Here is a 13,689-nt window from a genome sequence, read left to right as displayed (position 1 = left end):
TTATCATTATGTCAATTCTGATCATTAAAGATTAATATTAAAAATGTAACTCTTAGTTCAACAATAAAAATATAAAACAATTATATTGTTTCCATTTCTATAATATATATTTTATAAAAAGACATTGAAAATAAATATCGAGAAATATAGGTATAATTTAGACATACATGTTTTTGACATATACAATTCAAAATCTTTTCATATTATATAGTAATATAGAAGAATAAAATATTATTACAGTACATTTAAAATAAAAAATTAGGAAGGAATAGATACGAAAACTACATATCTATGACTTAATATTTATTTATTTTCTAGTAATATTTATTTTTTATCGTAAGTATGTTATATATTTCGCGATAAATTTAAATATCTATGTCTATGTATATATATAAGTATGTACATATTATTTTCTTTCTCTTCATGAAATTGCGTCGTAACAAATTTTCAGATATCTTTAATCTTTGAACTATATTTCGTATCTTATATAACAATAATTACAAAATCCTTAACGTCCATATAAATATCTTTCTTATGTAGGCACATTCTTATATGTATGTACAAACTTTCTTTGTAACATGTTCTCGAAATATTTTGTATTGTCCATTAAGGATATAAATCCGAAATTTAAATGCTATTGCAGCGTGAGTCTCTAAAACAATATTTGTTTACAAATAATACATATATTTTAAACGTAAAATAACATTATGAATGCAAAAAGCACTTAAATCTCGGAGCGAATCCAAGTCGTTTAAACTGCGCTTTAAATATATAAATATTTAAACTATTTCTTAATATTTAATTAATTAAAATCATATTCGGGATATTAACGATGAAAATATTGATCATCTCAGCAGCAAATACGTCAAACATCGAATTACATTTGATTATTATTAAGCATGATGTTATATAATCACCATAACAATAAGTATATTGTGAAGGATCTTTTCAAGTAGTTCTAATCTCTCATTATGCCATTTTAATATTGTCTAATTCTTATATCAGCTTACAATATCCCCATATTAGGCTGGAAACCTATTTAGCAAATTATTCATATATGCTTTTGATTATTTAATATTACAATTATAATTTAAATATGCTTTCTCTCACAAAAAAATTTATTTATTACAAAAAATTTAACAAAATAATGTTTTTCAAAATTATTTTTATAATTTAAAATTTCTTAAAAATAATTTTAGAAAAGTTATAAAAAGAATATAAAGCTGCCAATATAATTTTAATCAATTAGAAGTTAATTGATAAAAGAATTGATGAAATATTAAATATATAACTTAAAAATACTAGTATTATCTTACGTTTTCCAGAACCATGAAATATGTTCAAAGTATATACTGGATGTTCCAGATTTCCCATGATTTTATGGTAGATTTTTAAATCCCCACAAAAATAAAAAAAAATATTGAATATTAAAATATATCAATAATTATTAAACAAATATGTTTAATAATTATTAATTGATGAATTAATTTCATAGAAGAATTCTGGAATATCCTGTTACATATATAATTACTATTCTTACAATTATTAAGATATATAATGATAATTAACAATGTGAAATTTACATTTAATTAAGTAACTCATGTACAATTGTTATATTTACCTCAACTGTATTAAGTATCCAAGCTTCTCTCTTAAAAAAATATAGTATTTTTATTGTCTATTTTGAACAATAGATAATCAGTGCACACAAAGATTTTAATTCAATATTAGAATCAAAAAGGACCGAAACGTACATTTCAAAATAAACTATTTTAATAAGAAAGAAAGAACAATTTGTGCACTGTTAACTACACTAGGTTTTTAAATAGAATTAGTCCATTATCCTTTGCTTGTGATATTCAACACTAGAGCCTTCTAATTCAATTTAGAAGCAAAAATATATTAGCATAATATTTATATCATATTTCTTTTGTTATAAAATTGTTTATGTTACATGTTTTACTAAGCAGCATAAATAAGTAATAGTGTCAATTTTTCTTACTTTTTGTGTATCACATATTTCATCATTTATTTAAAACAAAAAATTTCTTTCTTTATATACAAGAAATAAATTAAAGTTTTGAAATAAATTATTTTTCGACTATTAATAATGACAAAATAAACATATCGTTATTGTGTTTCAAGTTTTGTGTAAGTAATATGCCGATATAAAAAAAAATTTGTAAAATTATATTTAATATTAAATACGCTAAGGCTCTTACATAGAGATCAGCTAGAAAAGCTCATTTTTAAGATAATACATTTTGTTACATGCATACTTAAAAATGCAACAAAAAGCATTGTTGTATTTTCATTTAACTGTATATATGTATAAATATTATAAAAGTCAATATTCCCTGATTATCACTTCACAGAGATTGCTCATTTTAACAAGCAATGTTATTTAAGCTCTCACTTGAAATTGTAATTGTATATTCTAGAAGAGTATACAAATAAAATTTTTAATTTTAAAATCAACTCAACTAGAGTGTCAAGCTATCATATATTCTTTTGGGAAAGTTTTGCATAACGTTCATTTATATAATAAATATAAAGGATTTTATTGGACATCTAATTATTGTAAACAATTAGACATCTTGCAAATAACTAACAGTAAATATCTATAATTTAAACATAGATGTACATATATCTATTTAAATATAGATACATATGTATAATTATATCAATATACTATAATAATCCATATATATCTATAATCAATTTGACCTTATGCGCATGTTTAATAGTCATATTATTATATCTTTGTGTAGAGAGATATTAAAGAAGAAAAGGAGGAAAAATGATTTTGACTCCTCACATGTCTTTTGCACATGACTTTCTCGTCTCGTTGTATTGAAATGTTCAAGGCATTCAACACTTATGCATACATCACTATTTTAGGTCACGACTTACATTGCACTGACAGTATTTGTCACCCTGCGTGACTTTCCGGCTCGGCTTTATAATCTTGCATGGTAAGGATGTAAGGCACAACGCTAGCTACACTTACTCGACCAATCAGACCTGAGAAAAAAAGGTCCTCCAAAACTCTAGGATTAATCGATCGGAGAGGCGCTAGCCTCAAGAGAAGACGAGGTAATCTGTCCGAGCCCGCGCGTTGTTGTAATTCCGTCCATGCCGCTTCTTGAAGAACTTCAACTTTTTTACGCCACATACCTGCTAGAATATTATCTAAAAAAGATAATAAAATGTTCTTTATTTCAATATACGTAAGTAGATAATCTTTATTGTTTGTATAATCTGAATTTACTCACCAGCGCTAAAAAGCGTTAAAGCTTTAAGATAAGCGTACTCAACGGAATCCACTTGCAACTTGTGCAGTGAACTCACACAATCCTGTAATCTACATATATGCTCCGTAACACATTTTACTTTGCTAGCTGTGACCTTTTCTTGCGCAATACTAGTTTGCAAGTGATTGATTATCGACGACAGAATACTAGGAAGAGAAAGTGTGTATGCGCATTGTGCTAGACCTAGTGTAAATAATTGTCCCCAGGAACTTCGCACTAAAGTAGTTTGAATTTCAGATCTAAACCACGAAAAACAAATTTATTTTAGATAATGTTCTGCTCGAGGTATATGATTAAAACAAACATATACATAAAATATACTTACGGCAAAGCTTGAAATGCTGGAATTCCTCGCGCCCAATGTACAGATAAAAATAGTAACCTAGCCGCGCTTTCGCATATGTAATGAATAGATAAATATACGGGTGCCGGGCTGGGCGCCCTCAATTCAAACAATGTATTTCGTTCGGAAATTAATTGACCAGTCCATTCTTCTTCCGGTTCGCTCGAACCATTAACGGTCTGCAAGTACATATTGCAGCACATTAAATTCTACTCGTATAGAACAAAATAATACTAAGACATATGATAGACTTACGTCACCGATGAGTTTAACCATACTATCCAACGCATGGGAGATGAGTAAACGGTCGCGAGCTAAGGTTAAAGCATCACTGAGATCGCTGTCGCTACTTTGATCTTCCATACTAGGACTCTCGGGTTGTTCCCAAGCTGGGGGCACCTCGGGTGCGGGTTGTTGCGGTTCTGGTTTTACTCTGGTGCTGCGGTTACCTACTTTTGTCGCGGCCGATTCACCCAACACGGGTTTTCTCTCATGTTGGACAGCTGCGACACATGACATCAATTATGTTAATTATCGCCTACAATATATTTTAGAAAATAAGCTCGATACGATAATAAATAAATTTTACTTACAGTCGCTTCTCATGCCCATAGCCAGGCACTTCTGAAGCCTACAATACTGACAACGATTTCTGTGGTGTTTGGTAACTTCACAACTTTTGCTTCCTCTGCACTGGTAACCCAGTTGCTTGCGGATACTGCGTTTAAAAAAGCCCTTGCAACCTTCGCAGCTGATCGCTCCGTAGTGTCTGCCGCTAGCTCTATCTCCACAAACTACACAGAGTTCTAAGGATAGTCCTAAACCTAATGATCCGCGAACATCTCTCGCTAATTTCACCTATAAGAAAACGTTGAAATAAATGATAACATTTAAAACAAATTAACACGGTTCAATGATGGATATTTACCTCGACATCGATACGTACATCGTTACTCAAATGCTCCATACCAGGATGCAAATGAACCATTCCAGCATGATGACCCAGATTGCGGAAATCTCTTCCTATTTTATGGTCCATTTTATCATCATGCATATTGTCAACGTGATTATTTTGATCCCTATCTACGTCCCTCTGTAAAGATAAACGTAAAAATCAATATCTTATTGATAAAACACGCAAAAATTTCCACAGAAAAAAAAGTATATTTTTAAAAAATATTCTAAATTCTCACCATAGCTGGGTGATGCCCTATACTATGAAAATTTCTTCCTAATTTCTCGGATTTATCGTCGTGCAAGTTGTCGACGCGATCAGCCGGATCGATTTCCATGTCTCTCTGTAACAGAATAAGCATTTTAAAGTCAGTATCTACGTGTATAAATTCATTATTAAATTTTGAATTAAAAAAAATAATAATAACCCAATGACAATTTCCCAATATAAATCCCAATTACTGATTTCTTAAAAAATAAATTACTGGAAATCAAATTATGACAAACAATGAACCTCAGTCTCGATGTCCGACATACGATCGTGCTGATGAGAGAAATTGCGGAAATCCATTCCAACTTTACAATCTGACTCCTCATTCAGATTATCATGATTGCGTTGTTCTCTATGGTCTCTGTCCATTTCTCTCTGTAAAACGGATGGACGCCTCCGTTAGACGCGGGTATTATTATATCTCAGGTGCAAGAAATTTCCACGCCTATCTCGTAATATGCGCGTTACCGTTTCGTTAAAACGCCGGGAGAGCATTATTACAAACCGAAAGCGTAAACAGATGGATTTTCTTTCAATGCGTGTTAAACAAGCATTAATGATTTTTCAGCCGGATATTACAATCCTCAAATTATCGGTCTGAACATGCCGCTTCAACATTTTATAGATGCATTGAATAAAAAATTGAAGATTTAGCACCGTGAAAGAGAGGTCAATAATTCATGATAAAATCTTCATAACAGATATATCATAATTTCATTTAAATGATAATTCTATCGAGAATGTAATTTCAAAATTAGACAATAAAATGAACGAAAAAATACATAAGAGATAATACGTAAAAAAATAAATGAAAAATATACATATAAATAAAATTTAACTATTAAAAGATTTCAAAATAATTTTTAACAATAAATTAATAAATGAAACATACATGTGACATATATACATTGTCGAAAAAATATATATATAATAATCAAATTTATTTCGATATAAATATTATATGTCACAATAAAAAAGCGACTAAAATTGTTTCTAATTCATCTTTTTGTTAACTGAACATGTAAAAATAACTGTAAATTAAATATACCATATTAAATCTAACAAACCGTGTATTTGACTCAAGTACTAATATATGTTCAATTAACAAATTAATAATTTAGTTGAAAAGTTTAGTCAAGTTAACAATTTTTTTTTCAATGTGTACATGTTACATAAAAATTGTTTATCATTTACTATCAAAAATTTAAATAGATGTCTAAATATAAATTTGATAAAAAATTAGACGCAATAATTCTGATCTTAGCTCGATGTGTCGAGTGTCATTGTTGTTTACAGAGAAGTGCACTGTTCTGTGACGATTCAATACCGATCCCTCGTTCCTTTAAGATTTCACGATATTTTATCGCGGCGAGAGAAAAAGAGGAGAGAAAAACAGAGACGATTGCGCGATTCAAAGTGTTTGAGGAACTAAGTGCATCAGAGGCGCGGGATAAAAATGTAAACTGGAGCATTTGCCGGCCGTCTCCCACTTGATGCCAGGGAGAAACCTTCTCGTTCCTCTCCCTCTCTTCGTTCTTTCGCTGCCCACCTTCCTATAGCGCGTTTTGAGAGGTGAAAGAGATGGTCCCGAGTTCTTCGTAGGTTGCTACGCGGTTAGCTAGCTAGGTGCATGCCGATGTCCGGCTACGTCTCGCTAAGTTACATCGCAAACTGTAGTCTGTCATAGAGAGCGGTCCATAGTCTCGTAAAACGAAAACCGAACTCGAAATTGCCGTCACGATTTAGGATTCTCAATTTGGGACACCTGACAGAATTTAGAATTTACTCTGAAAATCATGGTAATCGTGAGACATTATGGTACTGGAAGAATTTTATGTATATACATGATAAAATTAATCGAATATATTTTTTATATTTTATTATGGTAGATATTAATATCTTTTATTTTGTGGCATAAATATTAATTTGAGAAATTCTTATAAAATTCTTGCAATGCCATATTGTCCTGCGATTATTATGATTTTCAGGATAAATTCTAAGAGAAAATTATCTCTGTATATCATAATGCAACACACTTTATACGAATGTTTAATTGCAACAAGTACCTTCCTCCCTAATCTGTGCAAAGTCTCTCTTTAATATTTAATGTAATTTTAGATCGAATTTCTCATATGTAATAATTTCGTATATCTCATATGTGTTGTAGACACTATAACTTTATTATATAAATATTAATGAAAAAGTTATCTAAATTTTAAATTAAGAATATAATTTTAAAAAGATATATAAGTTGAAGAAAAATTATATATTATATAACTTCTTCTCTTTGTTGACTTTGTTTTGCAATTTTTTTTTTAATATCTCAGCATTTTCAGGCTACGCTAGCTCATCATTAAAACGTGATACAATTTGAAAGTTGCATATGAGCGACTCTTGGATTAATTCGATGCCTCAAGGAAAAAGAAAACATTGCACTGTTATTATCGTAACATCGTCGTACACTTGTTGCACAAGTGTCACAAGTTGTCACAATAGTTGTCGAGGTCGATTCTCGTCCGGTCTTCCACGGAAATCTCACAATCAGTCTTCATTTTTCGATCTAAAATCTAAAACATCCATTCGATTTGAATTCTGGAGCAAACGGTGCTCTGATAAGAACAAACTTACTGTAAGTCGCACGCGCGAGTAAACCTTGATAAGTCGCGATAATACGCACGATTCGACGCGGAAGATCGAAACCAAAAACGGGAAAAAAAAACCTGATTCGCATACGATAATACGTAAGAATGTAGGCAGCTGTCAAATGCGCAAAAGGTCAACGCGAAACGAGTTTGCGGCAGCGATTCTCCTGAAGAAAAACCGTGCTCGCGAACTTTAAAGCCTGCGATATTCGCATATTGCGTTTAAAGTTATGAACACAATGCCAAATATTTCTAAATATTATTAACAGCACGCACACATACACACACACACGCGCGCGTCCAAATCACTCGGAACTCGCGAAGGTGCGAGGCGGCGCAGAATTAAATCTCCAGCTGTCGCTATTTTTGTTATCACACGATTAAAAATAAATAAAAAAAAACCCCATATCGAGAGTCACTTTCGATTCCGCCGAGAGTCGAGCGAGAGCGATATCACTCCTTGAGTCGCGCTTGCGCGCAAAGTTCGAGGACGAGGAATGCACAATAAGCTACCTGTTGTTTCGGCTCGGGATCTCTGGGTCCCTGTAGATCCTGCGATCCTCTTTAAGGTATCCGTCTCGCTTAAATACGGGTCACGGCGTGGCGGCGAACGAGCCGATAAGGATATACATACGTATGTTTTTATATATATATATATATATATATATATATATATATATATACATTTAAGACGGAGACGCGACCGAAGCGTGCTTCTGGCACTCGTGGTTCGCGAGAAGACGAAGAGCCGCGCGCTGCCGCCGCACTTCTCTCGCAGCAACCTTGCACACAGGTGAACGCAGCCGGTCGGTCGGTCGGTCGGTTATAGACGGGCGAGCGGGCAGGCTGTTCTCCACGCAGGTTGGCAGGTCACTCTCTTGTGTGTACCGGGGCCGGCCAGGTGCATTCCCGCTCTTGTGCCAGGTTCTTTCCTCTCTCTCTCTCTCTCTCTCTTTCGCTCTATACCTGAGAGACCGGAGTTGTCACGTAACACGCCTGCGATCGATCACACGACCCCTTCCCTCCTACCTTTTTTCGTCTTTCCCGAAAAAATGAACTTGCGATTCAGATGGAATATTTGTCCTTTGTATGTGTGATATTCACGAAATCGTGTTACCTCTGGTAAAGGATACACAGTAGCGGTAGAGCTCCAAGTTACAGAGTAATTGGGAAGGATCTTTCTCTATTGTAAAGAAATTCAACGATGTGGTGTACTGCATTCAGAAAACACCCAGACATCGGAAGAAAGTAGTGCATGCAGATAGATTAGCTCCATTTTTAGATAGAAATATCGTTGATTGTTAATTAGAAATAGGACAGAACCCGAATAAAGATTACTAGGGATTGGGGAGATGTGTTTGTGTGTAATGGTCGCAGGAACTTCTATCGGTTTTTTTTTTATATCTCTCGATGTTTTCACTATATTTTCGATATCTTTCGGTTGAATTTGAAGAAAAGATTGACTTAGCGAGACGCTACCGCGTCTCCTGATTTAACGAGATTTGAAATTTTAGACAAAATGATGTTTTTTTTACAATAGGTACGATTTTGACAGCAGGATTAAGGATCGTATTTTTGTCGATTTGAATAGGCTGCATTTCTTTCTAACAATAAGTAGTCGTATAATCGTCAGTTACTGACGTCAAAGGTGACCTCACCACGGGGAACTGAAAAAGGTTAAAGGACAAAGTATCCAATGGTCAGGCTAAAGTCACTACGGAATTCGAGAAAGAGATAAAGAATAATAGGAGAATATACGAAATTTCAAATTAGAATTGCGTGGGGAAAGAAATATGCGAAATGTCAAGAGAGAGAAATTTAATAAAGAAATCACAATAAAATAAATATATAGGATAACGCGAGAATCTGAAGAATGGCATTTTCGGACGCGGGAAATCTGTGGTGCAGCTATCGCGTTGCGAAAAAAAATTCGCAGCTTTTGTTGCCGAGCTGACCGCGGCGCGTCCGGATAGCGTGGCTTTTTCTCCGGTGAACGTTATGTCATGTATGCGATGACTTATCGGCCGACGTTGTCGAGGTCACCCGGCGACTGAGAATAGGTCGGACGCGCATGTGTGTGGCCGCGGATTAATAACGTCGTTTATGACTTCGCCGCGGTCTTTGTGCGATACCGCGATATTTCGGATTACGCTAACGCCACGTTTTCGTGTCGCGGGCAATAAAACATGATGCTTTAACAGTGCGAGAAATAATATTTCATATATGTACGGTGAGCATATTTTCTCGGAGAAAATAAAGAACAAATCGGAAAATTTTAGGAGATCGACATGCAAAAAAATTAATCGGACATATTTTATATCTTATTGTGGTAGATATTAATATTTCTTATTGTGGTAAAGATATTAAGCAGAAAAACTTTTATTATCCTATAATTATCATAATTTTCAGGCTAAATTTTAAGAGAAAATTCTTTCTGTGTATAGTTTAAAACTGATTCGACTGTTGAAATAAAATAAATCATTGGGTTCTTAAATACAAGTTTTGGATAAGTTCCGTTGGTTTAGTACAAATTCTCTGTTAATATACTACAAAACATACATATTAGATATTGTTTAATTTTTGTCATATATTGAATTGCATATGTTAACAATTACATATTTTAGTGTTCACTTGAAAAGGACCACAACCATATAGTCGAAACGTAGTGATTTTAATAAACGAAATATTACGCTAGTTTTGATCGATTATTTCTACTCTCTTGTTCTAATAACTAGTGACAAGGATTAATAATTTGGGAATTAAACATATTAGATATTAAATAAAAAAGGACAAAATTGAGTTTTCGAAAAATGAATAAATCTAAAAGACAGCTACTTGAAATAAAGAATTGTCCTCTAAAAAGGATTGATGTGGTCACCATGGATGTATATTATTAATAACGAGAAAACTGTCAGAAAGAGCTTAAACTTTCGTTGCATCGAAATAATTGAAAATGTCAAGTATTTCTTTGTGCGTGCTTCTGTAAAAATAAGAGAATACAGAGAAACTTCCATTCTTTTGTTTTCTAAATTATCGTACATATAAGTATACGCATTTACGTTTTTTCCTTGCAAACGTAAACGATCGGTTACCTTGTTTTTCTTTTTTGTACACGACGAGTTTGTTCTAAGGATTTCTCAAGGATTTCTCTATGCATTTATGTATCCTTCGCATTGTTCTGTGCACGCGTATAATCGACTGTTAAAACATGATGAAATTGTATATTCTCGCCCTTGTTTATACTCTTATCAAAAAATAGATTACAGATATATTCAACGAACGCGTGTTTTAATCTAGCAGCAGGTCTGAAGAGCTTTGTCGCAATCTTTGTCGGGAATTTTGAAGTCATTCATCGTGTCAATAGCGTTAATTGATTTGTCCGTAGATATTGTCTATTCTTCTTCCGTGGTAGCTAAAATAGATTATTCCGATATTTTAAAAAATTACGATAATTAAATTTAAAGTATATATAAGGGGAAAATTTATTTCGCGAAATGACGAGTTACATTCAGTATTGACAGTTCGTCACGTTTTTTTCTGTTTATAATTCGTTGCTCCAAATCTAAATTTTTCTAATGTCGAGATCGATTTTTGTCGAGCTAGATTGCGAATCGCGACTGGTAATTTCAGACAATTTCAAGCAATTTCAAGCAACCTACACAGAGAGAATTTTCTTTTATTATGAATTTATCCTGAAATTCATGGTAATCGTGGGACAATATGATATTGGAAGAATTTGATAAAACTTTCTCTAATTAATATTTATCACAATAAAAATATTAATAAATTAGGCAGGAATTTATTGACCAACACCGGCAAAGTTTAAATTTCTTTTATTAGAAAAGAAACGACGTTTCGACCATCAATTAGGTCCTCTTCAGGCTATAAAAATTACATAATACATTTCGGTAATACAATAAGATAAAAACAATAATATAAAAATATTAATATCTATCACAATAAGATATAAAATATGTTTGATTAATTTTATTAAAATATATAGTAAAATTTCAAATAATTTTAAAATATATTAGAAACTTATGATTCTTCAAGTATTTTAAATAAAATAAATGCTAAAAAATGATAAACAAAATATTTTACATAAATTTTACAATACAGCATATTTTCAATCCAGTTTAATCATTCATGATAATTTTAAATTCATGGTAATCGTGAGACAATATTAGAAGAATTTTATAAGTTTCTCTGATTAATATTTACCACAATAAAAATATTAATATATCTATCACAATAAGATATAAAATATGTTTGATTAATTTTATTAAAATAAATAGTAAAATTTCAAATAATTTTAAAATATATTAAAAACTTATGATTCTTTTCAAGTGTTTTAGCATCATGGTAATTTTCGGCTTATTATAAAAAATGATGAAAGTGTAGTGAATTTTACGATAAAATATAACGAAAAATTCTCTCCGCGTAAAAGATTCTCGGAATTGCTGTGAAACGATGAGATGGAAAATAATCGTCGGCGAGTGATTATGTTTGTACAATAGTACACGGTCCCCGGCAGGTAAAGGTCGTTCGTGGGTCCGAAGGTTACCTCTTCTCTACCCATCTTACCTACCTACCGTGATCGCGCGCATTGGCACGGATTTATCTTCGTCCCGCCCGACAGTGCATCGGGGTCGCCCATCGAATGGGATGTATGTAATTCTTTCCAAAAAGCGAGAGAGAAAGAGAGATGATAGATAAATTTGCACATGTAAAAGGGGCATCCAAAAATAAAATTGCGCACGTGCGCGAGTCGTCTTTATTGTCCTTTCCTTAATTAACGATTACGTTATCGAAATGTCCAAATTATTTCCAAACTTTTTTGAATATGTATAAACGTGGAATAAATATTTTACAAACTTCTGAATAAGTATATATATATGAATAATGAAAATGTGTCAATTCACAAGAGATTTACGTTTTCCCGCTCGATAAAGAATTATTCACGATAATTAAGACTTCCGGTCTAGAAGAAAGGCATCGGTCTACGATTGCAATTTTCAGAGAATACGTTCGCTGTTTCTCGCGCAAGGTGGAGCATCCTGTAGACGAAAGCGTTACGTCAGAGAGGAGCGTAAAACGCCCGAGAGAGACTTTCACAAGAAATATCTGATTGCGAGATTCGCGCGATGAAATTCACAAAAATGAACATTTCGCTCGTGTCACCTCGTATCGTCGTTCGATCCCAGAGAGACGCAGCATCTCTGACGACACACACACATACACAGACAGACACTCGTCCGAAATAACTCGACGCGCAACACGACGAAGAGGCGGAGATAGGAAGCCTGCGATTTCGCGTTGACACCATTCAAGCGGACACGAAGCGCTCCCGGACCCGACTATCGCCGCACTAAATTCTCTCCTCCCCGCTCACGTCGGCCAATCCGGGCGTAAGAGGGACAATAGGAAAAAAATAAAACTTACAATAAAAAATTTAAAAAAAAAACCTAGAAACGTGTCGCGAGCTCTCACACTCACATTCTCGACGACGCCCGAGGTGCAACGCGACTCTTCCTTCCGGAGGAAGCCGAGATCGTCTTCGACGCGAATCGGAGAAGGATGATCCGGGGGACTCACCTTCGCGGTCAGCAGCGACGACGACTGATCCGTCCGTGCGTCATCAGAACCGTTCATAGCGGGCTGCTGCTGCTGGCTACCAGGCTTCGTTGCGCGCACATCCGCGGGTTAGAGTTCATAACCTCCTCTAACCTTTACCTTTTCGCCGTCTCCTGTCCCCCTACTCCGCCCGGCCGCGCCCCCTGCCGCTCTCGCCTTCCCGCACGTACTACCTGACATCTCACGTCCCTCGCTGCGTCATCGAGTACGTGTCACGGCGGTGGCGAGAGTAGATCGACGATGGACTCCCGGATGCTGCGACGCGCAGCGCCATCCTTCGGACGCGCCACGAATCATCTGCAGCCATGTTGATAGGTTATTACAGGGCGCGAAATTTAAGGGCGCTCCTGCACGCTCGATTGCCAAGTCCGTGTTGACAATGATGACTTAATTCAAAACGGTGGAAATAATCTCTATATTGTTTTATCGATAAAAGATGTACAAAAATGAAAGAAAAAATTATTATTATTATTAATAAATAATATGATTTTGTTTATTAATAAATAAGCACATTTTAGCAAACTAAATTAT

The 13,689-nt window shown here is 34.0% G+C and overlaps 1 protein-coding gene across 10 annotated transcripts; it reads right to left on the bottom strand.

The window, feature by feature from the left end:
* Positions 1-290: 290 nt before the first annotated feature.
* Positions 291-13,439, bottom strand: LOC114938547 (Hormone-receptor-like in 78). Of its 10 annotated transcripts, XM_029312521.2 has the most exons (10): positions 12,706-12,722; positions 12,117-12,201; positions 5,126-5,257; positions 4,851-4,955; positions 4,586-4,750; positions 4,251-4,515; positions 3,913-4,160; positions 3,640-3,836; positions 3,276-3,553; positions 291-3,192 (listed from the first exon to the last, which is right to left on the bottom strand). In XM_029312521.2, the coding sequence occupies exons 2-10, from the start codon at positions 12,129-12,131 to the stop codon at positions 2,933-2,935; spliced, it is 1,665 nt and encodes a 554-aa protein (XP_029168354.2). In that variant the 5' UTR covers positions 12,132-12,201; positions 12,706-12,722; the 3' UTR covers positions 291-2,932. The 10 variants fall into 10 exon arrangements, with proteins under 10 accessions (XP_029168354.2, XP_029168356.2, XP_029168359.1 ...); XM_029312523.2 differs by lacking the exons at positions 12,117-12,201; positions 12,706-12,722 and adding an exon at positions 13,120-13,439; XM_029312526.2 differs by lacking the exons at positions 12,117-12,201; positions 12,706-12,722 and adding an exon at positions 13,021-13,103.
* Between the last annotated feature and the right edge of the window lie 250 nt (positions 13,440-13,689).

Source organism: Nylanderia fulva, unplaced genomic scaffold (genome assembly GCF_048542155.1).
Source record: "Nylanderia fulva isolate GAGA-0341 unplaced genomic scaffold, ASM4854215v1 Scaffold81, whole genome shotgun sequence".
In the NCBI taxonomy this organism is placed as follows: Eukaryota; Metazoa; Arthropoda; class Insecta; order Hymenoptera; family Formicidae; genus Nylanderia; species Nylanderia fulva.
This window is presented reverse-complemented; position numbering and strand designations above follow the sequence as displayed.